The sequence below is a fragment of the Cuculus canorus genome, chromosome 1 (assembly GCF_017976375.1).
Source record: "Cuculus canorus isolate bCucCan1 chromosome 1, bCucCan1.pri, whole genome shotgun sequence".
Lineage (NCBI taxonomy): Eukaryota > Metazoa > Chordata > Aves > Cuculiformes > Cuculidae > Cuculus > Cuculus canorus.
The window spans coordinates 81,308,503-81,331,271 of NC_071401.1; the positions used below are offsets into that span (position 1 = coordinate 81,308,503).

General features: G+C 40.3%; 1 protein-coding gene across 10 annotated transcripts in view; it reads right to left on the bottom strand.

Annotated features, from left to right (window-relative positions):
* The window catches only part of SH3KBP1 (SH3 domain containing kinase binding protein 1), a 229,201-nt gene that overhangs the window by 51,518 nt on the left and 154,914 nt on the right, over window positions 1–22,769 (bottom strand). For all 10 annotated transcript variants that reach the window (XM_054063899.1, XM_054063893.1, XM_054063948.1 and 7 more), the window contains 2 exons: window positions 16,900–16,975; window positions 6,485–6,579 (listed from right to left, as the gene is read on the bottom strand). In XM_054063899.1, coding sequence (XP_053919874.1) covers window positions 6,485–6,579; window positions 16,900–16,975 — 171 coding nt within the window. The remainder of the gene's footprint in view (window positions 1–6,484; window positions 6,580–16,899; window positions 16,976–22,769) is intronic.

Below are 22,769 nucleotides of genomic sequence, written 5' to 3' on the forward strand. Positions count from 1 at the left end.
ACAAGGGAGCGGAACACAGCTGGAAAATATTTAAGGAAGCTTTCCACAAGGCGCAAGAACCCTCAGTCCCCGTATGTAGAAAATCACGCAGGGAAGGGAAGAGACTGGTATGGCTGAGTCGAGAGCTGCTGGTCAAACTAAAGAAGAAGAAAGAACTGCACAGGCAGTGCAAGCAGGGACAGGGAACCTGGAGCGTGTATAGAGACACTGCCCGGTTGTGTAGGGATGAAGTCAGGAAGGCCAAGGCGCAGCTGGAGCTGAACTTGGCGACGGAAGTAAAGACCAACAAGAAGGGCTTTTGCAGGTGCATCAATCACAAGAGGAAGATCAAAGAGAACGTACCCCCACTGGCGACTGGAAATGGGGATCATGTATCAACAGATGACGAGAAGGCTGAGGTACTTAACAACTTTTTTGCCTCAGTATTCACCAATAACTGCTTTCCTCGCCCCTCCTGGGTCAGGGGACAGCAAGATGGTGACCGGGGGGGTAGACCCCCTCCCACAGTAGAGGAGGACCAGGTTCATGAACACCTGAGGAACCTGAACATATATAAGTCCATGGGACCTATGAGATGCATCCCAGAGTCCTGAGGGAATTGGCAGATGTGGTTGCCAAGCCACTCTCCATGATATTTGAAAAGTCATGTCAGTCAGGAGAAGTCGCTGGTGACTGGAAGAAGGATAACATTGTGCCCATTTTTAAAAAGGGTAGAAAAGATGACCCTGAGAACTACTGACCTGTCAGCCTCACCTCTGTGCCTAGGAAGATCATGGAACAGATCTTCCCAGAAGCTATGCTAAAGCACATGGAGGGCAGGGAGGTGATTAATGGCAGCCAGCATGACTTCACCAGGGGCAAGTCCTGTCTGAACAACTTGGTGGTTTTCTATGATGGGGTAATCGCAGCAGTGGACACAGGTAAACTGATGGTTGTGATCTATCTAGACTTCTGTAAAGCCTTTGACACGGTCCCCCACAACATCCTTCTCTTTAAATTGGAGAGATATCGATTTGATGGGTGGACCGTAAGGTGGATAAGAAACTGGTTGGATGGTCGTATTCAAAGAGTGATGGTCAGTGGCTCAAAGTCCAGATGGAGATCCATGACAAGTGGTGTCCCTCAGAGGTCTGTACTGGGACCGTACTGGGACCGATATCTTTATCAACAATATAGACAGTGAGACTGAGTGCACCCTTCGCAAGTTTGCAGATGACACCAAGCTGAGTGGTGTGGTTGCCATGCCGGAAGGATGGGATGTCATCCAGAGGGACCTAGACAGACTGGAGAAGTGGGCCTGTGCGAACATCATGAGGTTCAACAAGGCCAAGTGTAAGGTCCTGCACCAGGGTTGGGGCTATCCCTGTTTTCAGTACATGATGGGGGATGACATGCTTGAGAGCTGCCCTGCAGAGAACGACTTGGGGGTGCTGGTCGATGAGAAGCTCGACATGAGCCGGCAATGTGTGCTTGCAGCCAAGAAGGCCAACCATATCCTGGGCTGTATCAAAAGAAGTGTGGCCAGCAGGGAGAGGGAGGGGATTCTGCCCCTCTATTCCTCTCTTGTGAGACCTCATCTGGAATACTGTGTCCAGTTCTGGAATCCTCAACATCAGAAGGATATGGAACGCTTGGTACAGGTCCAGAGGAGGACTACCAAGATAATGAGAGGGCTGGAGCACCTCCCATATGAGGACAGGCTGAGAGAGTTGGGCTTGTTCAGCCTGGAGAAGAGAAGGCTCAGAGGAGATCTTATAGCAACCTTCCAGTACCTGAAGGGGGCCTACAGGAAAGCTGGAGAGGGGCTATTCATAAAGGCTTGTGGGGATAAGACCAGGGGGAATGGGTATAAACTGGAGAGGGGCAGATTTAGACTAGACATTAGGAAGAATTTCTTCACTATGAGAGTGATGAGGCACTGGCCCAGGTTGCCCAGGGAGGTTGTGGCTGCCCCATCCCTGGAGATGTTCAAGGCCAGGTTGGATGGGGCCTTGGGCAGCCTGATCCAGTGGGAGGTATCTCTGCCCATGGCAGGGGGGTTAGAACCAGATCATCTTTAAGGTCCCTTCCAACCCAAACTATCCTACAATTCTATGACCTGCTGTGTCTTTCATACCAGTACATCAACTTTCCCAGAACTATTTGATAAGCATCAGTAAGATTTTGGGAGGCTGTATATTCCTGTTGCTTTCTTTTTCACCTCACTAATCCTTCACACAGTTTTGATGAATCCACTAGGAGGCTGGATGCCCTCCATGAAACTCGTCTCCTCATGAGATCTCTTTTCCAAAATCAGAAAGGACCACCTATTTTGTTCATCCATCACTTCTGTGCAACACGTTCCTACCACTAATACCATGCATTCAGCTGTTAGCCTGCAGCAGAAGAAAAGACGCTTTACAATTCAGGTAGATGGAAACCAAGAAACAGCTGGGTCAGATAGGCAGAGCAAGACACAAGATTATTTTTCCAGCTAATATATTGACATCTATGAATTTCAAGATTTTGTAAATTCAGAATTAGCAGAATTGCCACCTGTATTGCCCAGCACTACTCCTGCTCTGATAATAAGAATTCAGATGAGGATGCACCTTGACTACTATCAACTTTTTAAATTTGCAGTGATTTTTGAAGTATTTAATTTTATTTATTCAGACTATTTTCATTCCTGGGAACAAAGTGGTCTTTACTGCCTAGAGCTCAGGTAGGCTGATGCACTGTAATGAAATCTGACACACACTCTTGCAAGTAAAACTACTTTCAAATGAGTGCACAGCTGCCAGTGTGTGCTTGATAGATTTGCTTTGAAATTATTTAGCTATTGCTATTGATTCCTCACACAGGTCATTTTCTGTATGCTAGTGAAATCTCCAGAATCCTTCACATTGTGGCAGAATTTATTAGAGCTACTAAGAAATGCATAGTGTTTGCATGAAGAGACTTTATTAACTCTGGAAAGCAGTCTACAGTAGCTATGTCTATAAGTGCTGGAATGAAAAATCCTGTAAGATTTTCAAGATGACAGCTGAAAATCCCACGTGAATCTTCTGTGGTTTAAAAGTGACTCTATTTATTATAAATACAATCTCCAAAATCAATAGTTAAGCACAATAAAACACCAGTTTTCCACTGTTCTTCAGCCACACACTGCAGTCCCTATTCATGTTCTTGTCCTTAGCCAAAGGCTACCAGGAACATATGAAGTGTGAAGACACTAAAAAATTTACCTAAGGAACATGAATATTTAACATCACAAAGAATAACCTACAGGGTCAATCTTACGGACTCTTGCCATTCATATCTTTTCAGCTTAAGAGTGTACTTTATCATCAAATTGCACAACAAACACCTTAGCTATATAGTTACTGTATTTTGCTTTTTGTTCTCTTTCTTCCAAAGTGCATTTTTCTTAGATCCCTTTCTGCAAAGCAAAGGTGCCAGGTCTACTGTGTTACTGCCTTGAAAATGAAGTTCTTGCCTTCCTTTACAATTCTGAGCAATATTTTCTGGTCTTTTATTTTTAAACATTTTACATGACAGAATTGAAGGACTACCATTCATCCACTATAATTTCCAGTAGTTGATAAATAAAACCTTTTTTATGTATGTACAAGGGTATTTGCTTCACTAGGGACAGGGAGGAGAGAGCTTTCCCAGAAATTTTTGGAATACATCTATGTGAAATTAGTTTCTGCTTTTCTTCTAGTCTTTTAGTTAAGATCTATCCTATGAGTAAACAGTAACTGTTACTACCATATGTTTGGACTCTATCTCATTGTGTATCTTTTCCATTATTTAAATCCATGCAGTTCATAAAAAAATAAGTCAATATACTATTTAATCGGCCACTGATTTTGGCTATCAGTCTTGCACAATTCCAACCTTCCCCTTGTATCTCCGAAAATACATACCTTTCTGACCAGTAAACGATCAGCCTCTAATGACTCACTTCAGTGTTTAAATAAAACTTACAGCAATTCTCCAAGTGATTAGAGAAGTCACTTGTGATTCAGCAAAAGCCGTTCAAAGTACTCTTTCACTATTACATAAAAAAACTCAGAAATCCAAATTCCCATAACATAGAGGCCTATAGGAAAGGTCTGATCAGCTTTTGATTTAAGATCTCAACAACCATCAAAGCAGAGTGAGAAATTGAAACAGATTCTGCAAAAGCCAGGACAAAAAAACCCCAAACTGTTTTTTTCTTTACATTAGGTGCATATTTGATGATCTTGACAAAGGGACTTTCATAACTAATTTAGCTGGAAAAGCTCACCTTTTATCTGCAGGTGAACTGTAAAAACGGGAATTTTGAATTCTGCATTTACACATATCACCCCTTCATAATTCTTTCTACAAAACAAAGTTTTAGCATTTTAAGATGAATATCAGACTAACAGCTTCCTCAAAGACATACTCTCACCTGCCCTTGCACAAATTCACAGGCTCTCCTAGTAACATACTATCTAGGTAATTTAAGTCATTCCACTTCCTGTTAGCACCTATCAACTGCTATCTCATCTTTATGCTTTTAAGATTCTTCTAATGCATTTCGGATTATTTTCATGAGATTTCTCTCCCATTCTTGCGTTACTCACTTCTTAGTACTTCAGCCACTTCCACACACTCCCACCGATGCTGTTGTTTCCAATTAAATGCAAATTCAGAACGTGTTTGGCTTCAATTCCTATAGATTTGACTGTGTGAAAAGAGATTAGCCTAGTCAGGGACTTTGCATACTGAGAATTCAGAAACTTTGTGGTTTTATTGATTTCAACAAAATACATTATTTTATGATAATGCATCTGTGGTTGTAGGAAGTACTACAACACTCATGTCTTAAAAGTAACAGTCTCTTCTTGGGTTTAGGTAGTTGGGAAGAATAAATTCTGTCTAGCATAGAAAGCAAACCCTGCAAAACAATTTCTTGCAAATAGATTAAAAGAAGCTCTGTAACCTGATAGCAAAGCCAAATCATAATAGTTTCTGAAGTACTCCATATGTTTATATTCAATTCCTCTTACTATGGATCACCAACTAATTAGGAGAAGGACTCTTCGAGTACGGTAATTTGAATCCCAGGTAAAATGCTACTTTCTAGCAGAAGCCATTAGTGGGCAGAAAGGTGAGGCTGACTGTTATTACTGACTAAAAGAAAAGTTACAACAGACACTTGCTTCAGAAGATTTGGACCAAAGTAAAGATAGTATATTGCATGGTAAATCAAGGAGGAGATCCCACTCTTTTTCGAACTCTACAGCAAGACGCCTGACTCTACATCACTTGATATTTATATTTTAAACTATGTTTTTAAGACAAGTGAAAAATAAAATCCACAAATCTGACTGCAATAAGGTCTGCAAACCACAAAAGTATCTGCAAAGTGACTGCTTGTTAAGCCCTGTTTCTCCAGTATTACAGATTAGTTCAGACACAGCATAAAAAAGCATCTGCACACAAATGCCAAGCCTTTTTGCATTGAGATCCTCCACTCTCTAGAAGCATGATTTTATGTAATTGTTCATAGATATGTGATGTACTACAGAAGAAAAAAGAAGAACATTGAATAAGATGTCTGCAGTGGGTTGATACCATCAGGCTGGAAAGTAGATGCATCAGGGTATATGCTGGATAATATACTGACAAACTTCTCACTGCATGGTTAGGAAAACTGATCAATTTAGTCAAATCATCAGCTCAGTTATTATAAGAGACAAATATACTTCCACTGTGGAGGCAGAGGCAGCAGGAAGAAGAAAACTGGAAAATGCAAGCAAATGAATTCTCATACTGTCTCTTTATCTATGTAGACCAAAGAACACGGCTCCATCTGGAGATCAGCCATCTCAGAGAGTTAAGTTAACCTGGTCAATAAAGCATAAAACGGACAGGAATAACATCTTAAAAGCCATTTCCATGATCAGAGGCACTGTTAAACACTGACCAAGAACATTCTAAACCAGGCAAAGCCAAACAGTTTTCAAGACAAGCTAAACAAAAAAGTCCTTGAGGATATTTAACGTACATAATTAGTTTTTTTAATTTGCAGTTTCTCTTCCCACCAAGCGTCTGATTATTTTCCCTTGGTTACATATTCTTCAGGACAAAGATGATGTCTCTAGGATTGCAAATACGTTCAAAGCTGTTGCTTTCCTCAGTCTTCCAGTTTATTCTCTAGGTTTTTATGCTGTTACAGGGATTAATTTACAATCTATGCAGATTTGTTAGCAGATTAAAATTAATTGTATAAACTTGTACATTGAAGAGAACGTCTGCTGTTCTTAACGTTATCAAAGTAAGACTCTAAAGCACAAGAGGAAGGGAGGTGTAGGGCTTTCTGAAGTCTGTGTAATGTTTCATTGTCAAACTAGCATTGTTTCAGGAAGAACACTGTAACAGGCACAAACAGGGATTTTACAGTAATTGAATGATGTCTATTTCAAAAACTGGATCCCTGCTTATAGGAGAAAAATGTTGCTTTTACCTTACTGATAAGTGTGACGACATCACCTTCCCGGATTGTGAGTTCATCATCATTCTGTGCTTCATATGGGAATATCACTTTGCAATACTCCTTGGCTGAAAAGAAGAACATTCAATATGACAAATTATCACTTTATAACAACTGCACATCCAGGGGTGAAAAATCTTCACAAAATGTTCCACAAGTGTCTGTCCCATTTTCTTGCCATCTTTCTCTTGGTATTTTAGACCTTCATAAACAGTATGAATTATTAAAAAAACTGCACACTGATGAGCATTCCCACTCACGTCATCCAGGCACTTGGCTCTGTAGCCCCTAAAACCATTATCTCAAATGAAATTGCTCCAGGTAGCAACCTGCCACAAACCATTTCCCTTAGATACAGTATGCCTGTATCTGACACTTGCTTCAACAGTTCCACTGATATAGCCTTCCATCAGATCTCATAAATTGGAAGCATAAAGGACCCAGTAGGCTGACATAGCTTATCTGTCCCCTGGTGTGCAAGAAAGCAGATATTTCTGCATCTAGAAAGATGATAAAATAATAAATGTAAAGGTTTATGGTTGGACTTGATAATCTTAAAAGTCTTTTCCAACCTAAATGATTCTATAGTTCTGTGATTAAACTTCCTGTACACTCAGCATAAGAGTTTTAAGTATTGGTCTACAGTTTCCTTTTGCCATTTCCAATTACTACCTATAAAAAGGGCATCATCTCAACTTTCATCTGGAAAATACAGGAGCCAGCACTCCTACTCAGAAATCATAAAAAGCAGTTGTCATGAAAAGACGTTACTTACAACATGTTGCTGTGCAACGGACAAGTATGTCAATGTGCCTTACAAATAAAAAGGGAATACGTATTCCAGCTGTTAAATAATGTATAAAAAATATGTGATACTTTAAGACAGCAGGTTTAAAAAGACCAAAGAAACATGCACAAAAATGACTGGACCCTTTGTAGAAGGGCATGCGACTTCATAGAATTGTTCACCTCATTTAAATGTCTCAATTTTGATAACCTCTACCTCTAGTCAACTGCCGTATTCGGTGCAGAAAAACAGATACTAGCAGGCCACAAAAATACAAATTAACTTGAAACAACAGGACCTATCTTTATACTTACTATAAAGAAAACTTGAGGCTCTGCTGGTGGGTCAGTTCAGCTGCCCAGACACTAAATGCCATTTCAGACACTTGTGGGTATGCAAAACACGCATACGGTTGGCAGATATAATGCCTAACCTATGGAAGAGCCAGGCCCCTCTGACCTGGCAGCTAGAGACAAGTCAAAATACCCTGAGGTATTACAAAGAGCTCCAGATATGGGCTACTGATTTCAGCCTCCAGTGTTGGGTCTGGTACCTGGATTTAGATTCAGGCACCTGATTTTAGAAAACCGGCAACATCAGTGCCTACGCTTGCACTACAGTTGATGGAGATCAGTCCATTAACATAAGCAAAGCCTTGAGAGCCACTCTTCACCCCAAAAGCAGAATCTCCATTTGATTAGCCAAATTACATTGAACTTCCTGGACAGTAGTGACAGATCTCCACTGAGACCCACTGGAACCCAGACACTAAACTCACATGGCTATACCACAACTTAGGGCTCTGACTCAGAAACTGCATCTCAGCTGCTAAAGTTTAGTGACAGGAACATCAACCTTAAATAAGTGGCCAACATACATACATATGAAGGGTTGCCGGCAATAAGCACAATCAGCCTGAGAAATGAAACAGTACTAATCATTATTAGAATAGAGGAAAGTTCTTCTCCAGTTAACACACTGCCACTCAGAAATGACATGAATTTTATGTGGTGCTCGTTCAAGCAAACAAGAACTTCTCAGGCTTCATGGATTTATTTTCCTGAACACAAAAATTTAAGCTTATCCACAATCATTAGCAAGTAGCTTTCTGGCCCTGCCCTCTGCTGGGTCTGGCTGAGATGGAGTTAACTTTCTTCACAGAACCCACATGGTGCTGTATTTTGGATCTATGACTAAAACAGGACTGGTAACACACCACCGTGCTGGCTGTTGCTGAGCAGTACCTACATGGTGCCAAGGCCTTCCCTTAACTCTTTTTCTCCACTCTTCCCCCCCAGTAAGTAAGCCCGGGTGTGCAAGAAGCTGTGAGGGGATACAGCTGGGATAGCCGACCCAAGCTGAGTGAAGGGATATTCCATGCTATATAACCTCCTCCTCAGCAATAAAAAAGGGTGGGCTCGAGGGGTTTTGGTCTGGGAGGTACCCATTGCTTGGAGACTGGCTGGGCATGGGTCTACTTGTAGTAGGTGGTGACTGACTGCCTTCATCATGTCACCTCTTTCGTTTCTTCTTTAATCCACTTATTAAACTGTCTTTATCCATGAGTTTTCTTGCTTTTGCTTCCCCTATTCTCTCCCTTATGGGGGAGCAAGTGGCTGGGTGGAGCTTGCCTGCTGGCTGGGGTCAACCCACCATACCCGCTCTGATATCTCTGAAGAAACAAGAGTCAGATAAAGACAACGAACGTGATCTTAGAAAAAAATATGAGCAAGGGCTCATATTGCTGATAGCAGGAAACACTGTCAAATAAACATTTGGTAATATTGTCAAAAGACTGGGCATGTGAGAATCACCATGTCACAACTCAGATTTCAGGCACCAAAAGGGGTGTCTAACTGTTAGTTTACTGCATTCTGGAGGAAGGCTTTGGATTTCTCCTCACAGACCCAGCTAGGATGTTTCACTTGCTCACTATCTTGACTTCAAGACAGTATGGTAACATTTTATGTAAAAGCTGGTGGAAAGTTGACGCTCACTGACTTAGGTCAGGTAGATGCAGAGCTGCATGTAAGACAAAATGAGATTCAACTAAATTTTACACTTTAGTGCGTGCACTTCCTTAAATAATCATTGAATTGTTTTTTTTCCTATTCTGAGAGTATCAGCATCCTGAAAAACATCTTTGTTAAATAATAATAAAAAAATAATAAATTAGTATGGAGACGGTGTAAATAGAATACTGTACTAAAGAAGCTGAGTGGTGCATACCCAGGGATGTCTCTGGTTACTGCAAACAGCTTAGCACCTCTTTTTTGGGATACAGAACAGAACCCAGGCTGGGTTCTTGAAGGCAAACATCACCTGAGCCCAAGGAGGATCATTCCTGAGTATTAATTCTCAAGTACATAAATTGTTCCTCCATTTACTGTATGATCTATACATGATACAATCTCAAAATTAGGTGGGAAGCCCAGTTCAATACACTGTTAATCAAGAGAGAACAGCCACTATACCACAGTAATGGTACTATTCTGAAAGCATGCCAGCAGTGCAGCTCCCATCCAAGGTGTGGATGAATCCCATGTATTTCAGGTTAAAGAATGCTTTGAGCAGCAAATGCCTCCAGGGAGCTCGCGCTTCCTAAGTCCTATGACTCTTACCTCCTCTAAATTCGAACCATCCTACAAGATGAAGACCCCAACAGACAAGAGTGGAGAGACGGTTGTGGTATCAGCAGCTGAAAATGTCAGTTGATAATGAAGAAAGTAAGTGCTCTCTTTCTTCTGCCTTTTTTTTAAGCTTTTCCTCTAAAAGTGTGTGTCAATGAGGACCTCACAGTAAGTGGCTGTCAAAAGCAGCAAGACTTTAACCAAAGAACTCATAGTCTTTCTCACATGGCAAATGGCTACATATCTCCACCTTCTAGTTCTGCTGTCAAGAACCCTGTTGTCTTTGTCTGCTCTCCCCACCTAGCTCTTACTTTCTATTTTTTTTTTAAATATCTAGATAGCAGAGAAACAAGGAATTAAACAAGATAAAAATGTCATAAAACAGATCTTAAGCTCAGCTAAATGCTGATGCAATTCATAAAGAGCCAGGAGTCAATCTTGTGAGAGGCACAAGAGGGAGCCGTGGGAGGCTCACAGCCACCCCACCCCATGCTCAGAAGGCTGGCACAAGAACACAGGGTGAAGGTACAGCTGTGAAGAAAATATCATGGTTTATGTACAGTGGAAGTCTGGATTCTTTGACTGTGATTTGCACTGACAACAGTAAATCAATACATTCCTCTGCCTAACAAGGGCCTTGTGGATCACACTGCAACAGAGCTAGTCTCAACAATGATGGGTTCAAAATCATGTAAGTGACTGGACAAAGTCATCTTCCAAACTTCTCCTAAGGAAATGGTAGACTAACGTGATTAAAGTAAGTAAAAGCAAAGCCAACAAGGCTCAAAATAATATGAACCTTTAAAATCAGATTAATAAAAACAGAGAAGAGTGTAATAGGTTATATCACTTTGGTACTAAAACTGTCCTTACTCAGCAGAGCACAATACCACAAGAGGATGTAGAAATACTTAATCTCCACAGTCATTTTTTGACAGGAAGGAAGACAAGATAAAAGGAAATACTAATTTCAGACACAGCACTGTGGAGACCACACTGGAACTTGCCAAATTTGGTGGTTTTCCAACTGAAAAAAACACCACCAAAAAACTAAAGGTCAAAAAATATATCCTATTACCAGGCTGGTATATAGACTTAAGCAAAATTAAAGCTTCAAACTAGAATACCAATATTAAGCATCCCCCAACGGTAGAAGATAAATCTCATTTTTGCATTTGACATCTAATGCTAGTGCTGTGAGCTGACCTTGGCTGGACACCAGCTGCCCACCAAAGCTGCTCCATCACTCCTAGTCCTGAACAGGATGGGGGGAGAAAACATAATGAAAGGTTGATGGGTCGAGAGAAGGACAGAGCTATCACTCAGCAATTACTGTCATGGGCAAACCCAACTTGATTTGGGGAAATTAGTTTCATTTATTACCAATCAAATCAGAGTAGGAACATGAGAAATAAAACCAAATCTTAAAAACGACTTTTCCATTCCCCAACTCTCCCTTCTTTCTGAGCTTAACTTTACTCCAATTTTTCTCTACCACCTCCCCTCCAGCAGCACAGTGGGATGGGGAATAGGGGCTGCGGTCATTCATCACATGTTGTTTCTGCTGCTTCTTCCTCCACGGAGGGAAGACTCCTCTCACTATTGCCCTGCTCCAGTGTGGAGTCCCTTGTGCAGGAGACAGTGCTCCACGAACTTCTCCAACATGAGTCCTTCCCATGGCATGCCATTCTTCACAAACTGCTCCAGCATGGGTTCCTTCCATGGGGTGCAGTCCTTCAGGAACGGACTGTCCTAGCATGGGTCCCTCATGGTGTCACAAGTCCTGCCAGAAAACCTGCTCCAGCATGGGCTCCTCTCTCCACAGGGCGACAGGTCCTGCCAAGAGCCTGCTCCAGCATAGGTTTCTGATGGGCTCATGGCCTCCTTTGGGCATCCACCTGCTCTGGCATGGGGTCGTCCACAGGCTGTAGGTGGATATCTGCTCCACTGTTAGCCTCCATGGGCTACAAGGGGACAGCCTGCCTTACCATGGTCTTCACCACAGCCTGCAGGGGAATCTCCGTTCTGGCACATGGAGCGCCTCATCCTCTTCCTTCTTCACTGACCTTGGTGTCTGCAGAATCGTTTCTCTCACACAGTCTCACTCCTCTCTCCGGCTGCAATTACTGCTGCACAGCAACTTTTCCCCTTCTTAAATAAGTTATCCCAGACGCACCTACCACTGTCACTGATGGGATCAGACTTGGCCAGTGACAAGTCTGTCTTGGAGCCAGCTGGCATTGGCTCTGTTGGACAGGAGAAGCTTCTAGCAGCTTCTCACAGAAACAAGGCCTGTAACCACCCCTCCCACCTCTACCAAAATCTTGCCATGCAAACCCCATACAGCTGGGTATATACATCACAGGTAGTTCTTCCAGAAGCCTGTCTTTTTTTCCTCTGACCTGAAGATATCTTAATAATATTCCTGCTAATAATCACCCAACAGCAGATATCTAAAAAACAGTAAGGGAGGAGAAAAGATTATATTCAGGGGCTTTTCACTCCTCATTTATTAATTCAACAATGATTTACTCTGCCAGACCCCAAAGTCTCTCCCTGCAACCTCACAGATCCTCCTTAGGAAAGGAGAACAACCTGCCATAGGCGATGGGCATTGCCCAGCGAACTGAGTGAGCAGATAAATCTTACAGAGTATCTTACAATTCAAACAGGTTGGATCTAATGCAGGATGATCAGCTTCTGACCTGACATATTGTGAATTGAGAAGGCTTGGCCTAAGTATAATCCCATTTAAAAATATGTACCATTGGCTACATCCTGTGATTTTTCAACTGTACTGTTCCAACTAGACTAGATATAATGACAACACAACAATAAAAATCTTCTTTGCCCATGTCCATCTTAGTTCTGTCCTTTCGAAGGAAGAACATAGCTGTTGCTAACTTCCCTAAGAGATCCCAAGGGCCCAAGGTGACACACAATTCCCCTTCCCAGCATCATGCTCATAGCTCAGAAACTGGAATTTAAAACAGCAGAAAAGAACTAGGTATTTAGTACAAGTGGTCTGTCACTGCCCACACTTCCATTGAGGAAATAGTCTCAGGACCATCCTAAGCCCTATGAAGGAGGTATTGTCTAAAAAGAACTGGATGTTTTATGGGAATAGTCAACATTCATCTCTGTTCTGCACCTTGTGTCCCACAGTCTGTGCAAGTTCAAAATGCAGTCTATTTGATACAGTCTCAAGTCCCCCAAAAGATCATTGCCCCAAAGTAGGAGAACAATAGCAAGAGACAACATTCCTACAGAACACAGGTGCTTTATTATCCAGGCTGTTGCAAGCACTGTATCTCACCCACAGAATTCAGTTGCAACCACAGTGTAAAGCACTGATGTCTATGTATAAAGTTACTATATGACTTGGGGTCTTGCAGTACTGTAGCAGGTAAACTCATTTGTTTGTATCTTGAGAGATTGGTTAAATATTATACAGTTGAAAACCAGAGCTGAGCAAACCCCATTTACTGTATCAGTGGACCCTGTTCACTTTAAAAGCATGCCTCTCCTATCTGTTCTTCTGCCAGACTCTTAGGATGAACTGTGACTTTCAAGGCATCAGTCCACAGACAAACATACTTTCAAGCTTAAATTTCAAAGGAAACAGTGACTCTGGAATTCGCTTTTCCTCTTAGGCCACAATGACATAATTTCCTCCTCTTATGCCTGCTGCTGCTTCCTAATTGTTAGGCAAGGACTGGTTCTTCCACCCCACAGCAAGATTTCTTCCATCTCAGGTAACCTAATCACTGCGCTGGATTCACACTTCTCAGAAATTGTTTGCTTTGGGCTTTTTAGCTAAAACAAACAACAAACCTGGACAGGTAATTCCAGAGGCTTAAATATTACCCCCTTGATGAAGCCTAAATCATAAACCAATCAATATGGGCACAAACAGTAATACTAAGTAAGAAAATGAACAGCATTAGAGTAGTATTTTTGAGCTTAAGCTTCTTCTCTTTAACTATCACTCAGAAAATGCTTCTGAAATGGAATAAAATGTACAAAATCTGGTGAAAAACTATGTAATTGTTACAAAAAATACAAACCAGATTAAAAAAAAATCCAAACACTACATTCAGCAGAATTTTTTTTACTATTAATTGTTGTACTCAAGACTCATAAATGGATTCCTTACACCTTCTACCATCAAGCAAAAAGATTAGTTGCTTGCTAGGATTTTGGCATTCCTATTATGAAACAGGTTAACACAAATTGTAAATAGTGAGTGAATGGAGTAACCAAATTAAGTGCTGTGGTCAATGCATACTGTGACTACCTTTTCTGTTTTGTTGTCTGCATATTTATACTCCATTTTTCAATCTCAGTGATCTCCAGTAGCATTCTCAGTCATCGTGAATGTTTTTGCTTTGCTGAATTTTAGAATCCGACAGAGCTATTTAATAATGTATACATACTTCCTACAACACAGCCATTTCACCACAAGCAGCCTAAAATAAAAGCAACATACTTCATAGAAAAAAAATATAACTCACCCCAGAGACAGAATGATAAACACGCACACATGCATATGCAATCCCAGCTACGTAAGACAGATAGAAATTCAACAGCAGAATAATTGCCTATAAGTCTGTGCACCAATAAATCTAAACCACACAGCTCTCCCCTTTTCTCCTCAAAGATGCACTCTTTTATTCCCGAAAGGTTAGTGATGTTTTCCAAGGGACCTCTCAAGCTATGTAAGGATTTGTGCTTTATTGTGCTCTCCCTTTGAGCAAAAAGACCTCTTTGACCCCAAAGAGTCGTCATTTTATCCCCAACATCTTGAGCCCACTTTTTAGGGAGATTTGCAGAGCATATTGTTGTGAGATACAGCTACAGAACATACTGCTCTGTCTCTTGTTCTGACCAACTCATCCCATTCCAGAAGTCAGGCCATCTTGCATGTATTACGAGCAAATCGTAAGCCCATCAAGTGCTTTGCTGCAAATCACTGCCCTATCACATCAGAAAAACTACAGTGAAAAAGGTGGACTAAAATAAAGACACGGGAAAGGTCAACAGTCATCACAGCATGCTAAAATCCCTGTAGGCTACTACTTCCCATTCCTCTCTCAGCAGGCTCTTTCATAGGCAACCACATTTTTATCTAGTTGAGCCATGGAAAGAAATAGGCAGAAGATGCGAAATTGTATTATTCCTCTACCAACGTAATCTTTCTCTTGCTTGTTGCATACATGCAGCAGTAACCCCAAAGGAATCTAAGTCACATATCCTGAAGACCCCTCTCCATACTGCGATGAATCTATGGATCTCCTGTTTCTTTTCACTTCTTTGGAGAATGGCACAGTAGTTTGTCCAGCAAAGACTCCAAGGAAGACTGGTACACAACCACCCCAGGCAAAAGTGAATGTAGTTGAGGGCCAAGGTGGAATGATACTTTTATGCCAAACATTGCAATTAGGACAATCACCAGTTTTCTGGTGACAGCAAATTTCCCTGGATTTGATGCTTTTTCAAGTTTGTTTGTGGTAGATTTTAGGAAGGAAATAAAACCTGAATTTTTGAGAAATGACAAATATGAGATAGATCATAGACCTATACCAGCCTCTGATCATACTCCTTACATCTGACTATCAAACATTAACTGTATAATGAAAAAAAATATTCCTCCACCTATATCAAAATCAAACCAGAGTGAAGTATATTTTATTTTCACTGAAGGGTTTTTGAAGTTAAATGAAGGACAACATCAATTGATTGAAAAGTATCATCTCCTATGATGCCATCTCTAAGACAATTATATATAATACATTACAGCAGATCTTCCCATACACATGCTTCTCTTTCACAAGCAAGAACAGAGATGCCAAAAATTCTGCTGAGGCCCCAGAGATTCCAGGAAAGATAAAATGTCCTAAATAATGAAATTTAGGTACAGTTAGCACATTTTTCAGTATTTCAAGTTCTCACTTCATCAGGGAAATTGAGTTCTTGCAATACTTCCCATTAACAGCCCGATGTCACAAGGGGAACAAGAAAGGTGATGCAGCAAGTCAATTAGTGTGGTGCAGCTAATGGACAACTCACTAAAAGCTGCTTTAAGCTGCTTTTGCAAGTCTGAGCTGAAAACGTGGTAAATCAGGTCATAACCATACACTTCTCTCTGACAGTCCCTGTTCTGCTGCTCCAGATGCTATCCTTCCTATGTCTGTATGTGTTCTAGTTCTGAGACAAAATGTTAGCCGCTAACCATCTAAAAGGATAAACACATCAAGGAAGGAGAAACAACGCAAGACTTTAAAACTCTACACTTTATATTCTACTCAATTTCTTATCTAAAGTATGTCTGTGTTTTCCTTCTATTCTTTTCTACCAGAATCCATATCGTTTACTTGTGACTTTAGATAAATAAAATGAAAATATGGAGAATATATACATAAGTTATTTGGTAAGCTAGTTACATACACCTCTCTAGAGCAGCACTGAGACCTGCTTAAAAGATTTAATGACAAAACCAGAACTGAAGTTCTTGCACACTGTTCATTTCCCATACAAACTATACTACCCACCCAGATCAATTCTGCTACATAACATAAGAAAAAACAGGAAAAAAGCAAGGGCACTCACAACCAGAGCCATTTTTTCTATGACCTATCTATAGGTTACATCCTGAAATTGCATCTTATTCAACTTGGATCAATTCTGACGTAGCCTCAAGGCTGAAAGCTGCTCACATAATTTAATTTGATTTTTGATGGTAGAAAACTCAAGGTAGGGTTATCAGAGCAAAAACAGCTCAGAGGATTCTGTGAAACAAAGCGTTATGTCTATGTACCACCTACTCAAAGTTTATCCTAAATATATCTGTCTGCAGCCTTGCTTTTCACATATACAGCTCATTCTTTTATTTAAAAACCAGAAAGTGTTCAGCTTGTCTTTAAGAGGCTTAACAGCACAAAGTGCAAAGAAGAGAAAACTCTGAAACCTACTTTTTGTTTTGCCGTCCACTTCTATTTTTGTTGGCTCCTGAGTTGCTGTGGCTGGAGGTAATTTCTTCCCAATATTCTGAAAAAAAATAATGATTATCCTTTAAAATTTACAGTTTCAGGTAAAAGTTGGACAACATAAAAAAATGTAACGGAAATACAAAATATAGGAGTAGAAAAAGGGCAGTGAAGAAACAGAGGCAAATTAAGCTACATGTAGGTATCTTTTTGGAGGGTGTACTAGCTTTTTTGGTTTTAAATTATAAAGAATTCATAAAAATGTGATCATTAAATTTTCCCTTTAAAAAATGTTTACTAACATTTTTAAACAATAACCCCTTAACAGAGATTCAGGAGAGACTCACAGAAGTTTTATTGAAGGACTGAATGAAATTACTTAAGGAAAGGTGCTATTCAGTACCAAAAGTACAACTGAAAGAAGAGTGGGGGAAAAAACTTGACTTCTCTCCATACAAGGAGCATTCATTACAGTCATTGTAGATTGAGTATAATTTTTAAGTTGACAATATCTTTTTAAATGGTTCCCAGTTTTATTTATTTTGAGCAAAAATAACTAATTTACAGAATACTACAATAAGCAAAATTAGCCTCTGACAGGTAAATTGAAAGAACAGTAAGCAAACACTTTCTGCCTCCAACAAAATAAAATTGGTGATATTCAGCTTTATGTACCTTCACCAATTATTATAACATATACACGCTATCCCCTCTCTCATTCATCTTTTCTCCCTATCAAGAAAGCTATCTAGCTTTAAAAACCCAGCTATGCGTAGTGGAGGACAGAAGTGTAATTATTACCTGCTTATATGGATACGAGGACTTAAAACCCCTAGCTGTACTTCAACATCCTGTTCTGGTAAGGTATGCATCAACACCAACAAAACTCCTCCATACTCCAGTGACCTTCTGCATAAAAGTGGAGAGCCAAGAGAGCTAAGATTTAGATTTCAAGGCACTGAGGACCTCTTGGGGACCATGAGGAAAACACTGGAATACACACTTCAAGTAATTGAAAAATTTCAAGATGTATAAAGAATTTGAAGAGCTCCATGTTAGTAATTTTGTACACTAACTGTTTCAAAATTTATCTATGAAAAGGAGTAAAATATACACACAGGGATTTTAGGCTGGCAAAACCAGCACCTCTGGAAGAGAGGTGAAGTTCTGTATTTTCTCTCTGGCCCAATATATCTTGAATTCTTGGCTGAAGGACGGTTTCAGCACCAGCAAAAAGGGTAGCATATTCTCTGCCTTTGTACCTCTAACTTGATGGTTCAGAGTCACTCCTGAAACCTACTGTTTCAGTTTCCCCTCTATACTCCTACCACAGAGGATCTACTCCCGTAGATCTCATTTCTAGATGGTGGCAGTCAGCCTTGCTCCATTTATGTTACTCTGCAGATATAATTCTGACTCGCTTAGCCCTATCACACAAGAAACATGTAGTGGAAACAAGAGTTCATATTTCCTAACTCTAAGTCTAGGTTGACCCCCAACACACAAGAGAACATATCAACAAAAAAAGCAGAATCTTGATCCCACTATTTCTGCAAGGCGAGTATAATTAGATTATTTAGCTGTCAGACACAAATCCCCTTAATCACCTGACAAGTGAATCCTAAACATGAAAGGATATGAAGTGCCCTCTTGATGCAAAAACAGCAGATAAAAGCATGAATAATGAGCATGATTTGGTGTCGAGATATTCAGAGAGATGAGAAGATTTAGCAGCAACCTGCCAGTCTTAATGCTTGGTTTATGAAGCCAGCAGAAGGACAGTATAGCCTTATAACAGGTTTTGTTAGCAGAAGAGGTCTTGATGGCAGTTCAGGACGCTGCCAATCCTTATTTCCTCTGATAATAACAGTGATGATAGAAGTAGTTGAAGTAGCACACAAAGTCATGTGAATGAGGTTGCAGTTCAATCTAAACAGTCTCATTTCCTTTCTTTTACATATTTTGGCTCAACTGCAACCTCTGTAACAACACAGAAGAATACAAGGGAAGCAGAGCATGTAACGGGAAGCATACAAGTGAGGTTTTCTCACTTGAGGGCACTACGGCCCTTCTCTACAACTGTTCAACCTTGACCAGAGGAAGAAAAGTAGACCTGTGATCACACTTCCTCCTTCAGTATATTTTAAAATTGTACTCCAGGGCTTTCTGTTGTTGAAAACTGACTTATCTAAATAATTTTTGTTATTCAGGTCTTGTGTCTCTAGAACACTTAATCTGAAAAATTCAAATGGAATTTTGTTATATTTCTTTGCACTAAAAGAACACACTTATCCTTTGACTCACCTTTAACAAATACAAGTTTCTCCAAGCAACACCTTATTTACTTGGGAACAAGGAAAAAAATATTTACTTAGTATCAGTATTTATTCTGGAAGGAGTATTGAGGTCTTTACCCCAGATAAAATATTTTGGAAATGCTACTTGAAATCTAACTGCACAAAGATATTCTTCAAAAATACATCACACACTAAAGAATTCATAAAAATGGGCTGTATGAGCTGGAAACTTTTTTAAGTTTAACATCATTTGTCAGTTTGAACAGTGAAAATACAACAATATGCATTGACATTTTATACACCAGAGGAAAAGACAGTTATGTATCTCAAGTACTCCTAGAATTTGAGAAAACTTCAGTGATTAGGTAAGGGGAAAAAACATGCTGTGTTTCTTTTGACCACAATACTTCCTTTTAACATTTTATACTATTTTTGAATGTTGTTAATATCATAGAATCACAGAATGGTTGGGGATGGAAGGGACCTTTAAAGATCATCCAGTTCCAACTCCCCTGCCATGGGCAAGGGACATCCCACTAGATTAGGCTGCTCGAGGCCTCATCCAATCTGGCCTTGAACACTTCCAGGGAGGGAGTAGCCACATCTTACCTGGGCAATCTGTGCCAGTGTTTCATCACCCTCATTGTGAAGAATATCATCCTAATGTCTAATCCAAATCATCTCTCTTCCAATTTAAAGCCATCCTCCCTTCTTCTGTCACCACAAGCCTTTGCAAAAAGTCCCTCTCCAGCTTTCTTGTAGCCCCTTCCGGTACTGAAAGGTTGCTATAAGGTCTCCTCAGAGCCTTCTTTTCTCCAGGCTGAACAACCCCAACTCTCTCAGCCTGTCCTCGTATGGGAGGCACTCCAGCCCTCTAATCATCTTCATGGCCCTCCTCTGGACCTGTTCCAATAGTTCCATATCCTTCTTGTGTTGGGGATATGCATGAGTATTTTTTTTATCTATAGGTTTACATGTAAATCCAAGGCCACTGTTTGTGACAACATAAAAGCTGTATTCTTTAATGTGTTTTTGCCAGTCCATTTTGTAACTAAGAACATTTTTTCACAAAGAAGCAGAAATGGTCACTAGATGTTCTGCATGAACAGAAGGATAAATAAGTTTCTCACTGACTATGTATAATGCTGATGTTGTGGGGCAGGAACAAATTTAATTTATTTTTTCCTAATACGCTACAAGTGCTTAAGGAACATTTATCCACCCTACCTGGACTTCCTTAAACTATTAAAAAAAAAGCCCACATATAAAAACCCCAAAGGCTTTCAGTGTCACAATGTCCTTACTCTGTCAGAGACAAAATAAGAGAAATGCCCAGGATTTCAGTTTTGCCCATGATACCAACATTCAACTCCACACAAAGGACTTCTGTGACAGCATGATTGCTGTCCTGGGGTTTCCAAAAAGGACAGAGCGAACAGTTTACTTAAAAGGGTTACCAAATGGCACTTCAATTAGGGCAATGGGAATTTCAAGAAGCCTGTGTAGAGAAAACAGAAATTCTTCAGGGAAAGTGAGATTAAGGAACTATATGCACATTTGATTGTCTCAGTCATCTAAAACAGCTTCTTCCTCTGTACCTAATTTCTACCCAGCTATACTTTGGTAGAAACACTGCCCCTATGCTCCTGAACTATAATTATTAATATTTTTTAATACCAACTAGGTCGGTACCTCTGCCCAATGCACACCCAGCTAATACAGAGAGCCCCAGTTGCCCAAGCTGCTCACATTTCTTCTGACATCATCTATGAGGACATTCCAACCACAACACAAGGTAATTTCCTTAAAACTAGGTTAGGTGAATGAATGGGACAGGAAACAAATGCTCATCAAGTCCTCAATTACAACCAGACTGGTGCAAGCACAGGCAAGCAAAATCCTTTTTATTCTCCTGCTCCTAGTTTACTCTGAGTATGAGCAGAGAGACAGCACGACTCACAACTGGTGTCTCACAGGTGCCTCAGAATTCATTTGCTGTGAGCAAGAGAGAACAAACAGCCTGGTCACTGCCCAACCTCACTCACCAAAGATGTCCATGTCTCCATGGAGCCACCCTTGTCTGTGGACTCCTGCCACCACTCCTCCCCTCTGCCCAGACATTAGTATGTCTGTAAGGGGAGAGGAGGGAATTGTTTAATGTTTAAAAGTATTGCAGAGGGGAAGAAAGAATAAAGGAGAGTTTTAATCCTATCTGCTTCACTGAACAGTTGAACAAACATTTGGGTAGAACTGAGAGAGTAAAATTTATAGTCACAGGACTAAGGCGCAACTCTCTATTGCAGTGCTCATTTTTACCAGCTTAAGCTCACGGGGAAAGCATGGTGAGCATCTCATAGTGTGCTTTAATAATTGCTGGGGCCAACGTATCACATTTTGACCATGCTCAGAGCAACCCAAAGAGAAGTTGCAGTAGTACTGGCCTTTCCATGATTCAAAAGACTAAATGCAAATGACACTCAAGAGCTCAGCTCTACATACTACATGATATATCCACAAAGAATGGGCACCCTGACGACAAGATCAGACGTGGCGCGCGCACACAGAGAAATTCTTTAGTGGGATGTTTGGCAAATACTTCACAGAATGCACACAACAAAGCAAAGTATTTTTAAATGTCCTATTATAGCTCCTTTGTACACATACAAGCCATATTACCTTCTACTGGACGATCTGAAAATAATGCATTTTCACATTTTGTCCATATTCCAGCAGACTTAAGTGTGTATTTTCTAACTCATGTCTGTACTAAATGACATTCAGATTTGGATGAACACAGGCCTTCAGAATTACAACACGTCTTTGTAAAGAACTCGTTTTCAAAGCAGATAAACGAGTAAGAATGTAAACTAAGCAAATAAAGCAGCACAGTGGTCCCCAAACAAGGGAATATGAATCAAATTTTATTTATGTAATAGGTTGTTCATAATTACTTCTTATTTTAATGATCATTAAGTATGATTTCATACTTAACCTTTCAAAAGCTAGAAAATCTTAACATCAGGCTTTTCATACAGACCCTTGCCTCTGCTCTGTTGTAACTACATGTGAGTCTGTCACATTTTACATGTGATCTGGCTATACTTCTCAGCACAACGGCATTCAGCTGCTTTTGTCAAACAGATGTAAAATGACAATATGTTGTCATTCTGAAGCAGCTATTCAAGATGGAGCTCTTTTCACTTAAACATCATCTATGAGCAAGATGTGTACATATGGGCCAGCCACTGCAGACTTCTCTTCTGTCACTGGAGGTAAACAGTCCTTTTAGCATGTAATTCATCAGCACTTCTCCTTTGAAATAAGAAAGGTCATGCTCTAATAATGCCTTTTAGTCTACAGATTGTGAAGAAACCTTGAGTACTAGCTACATCATAGACATCTAAATTCAGTCCACAGAATCCCATGATAGCTGTTATTTTAAAATATATTAGTTGTGTAGTCCACGCATATTACCTGTAGGACAGCAGCCACCTAATCTATCTATAGACCTCTCTCTCGATCTATCAATAGATCTATAAACACAGCTATCAAACCACT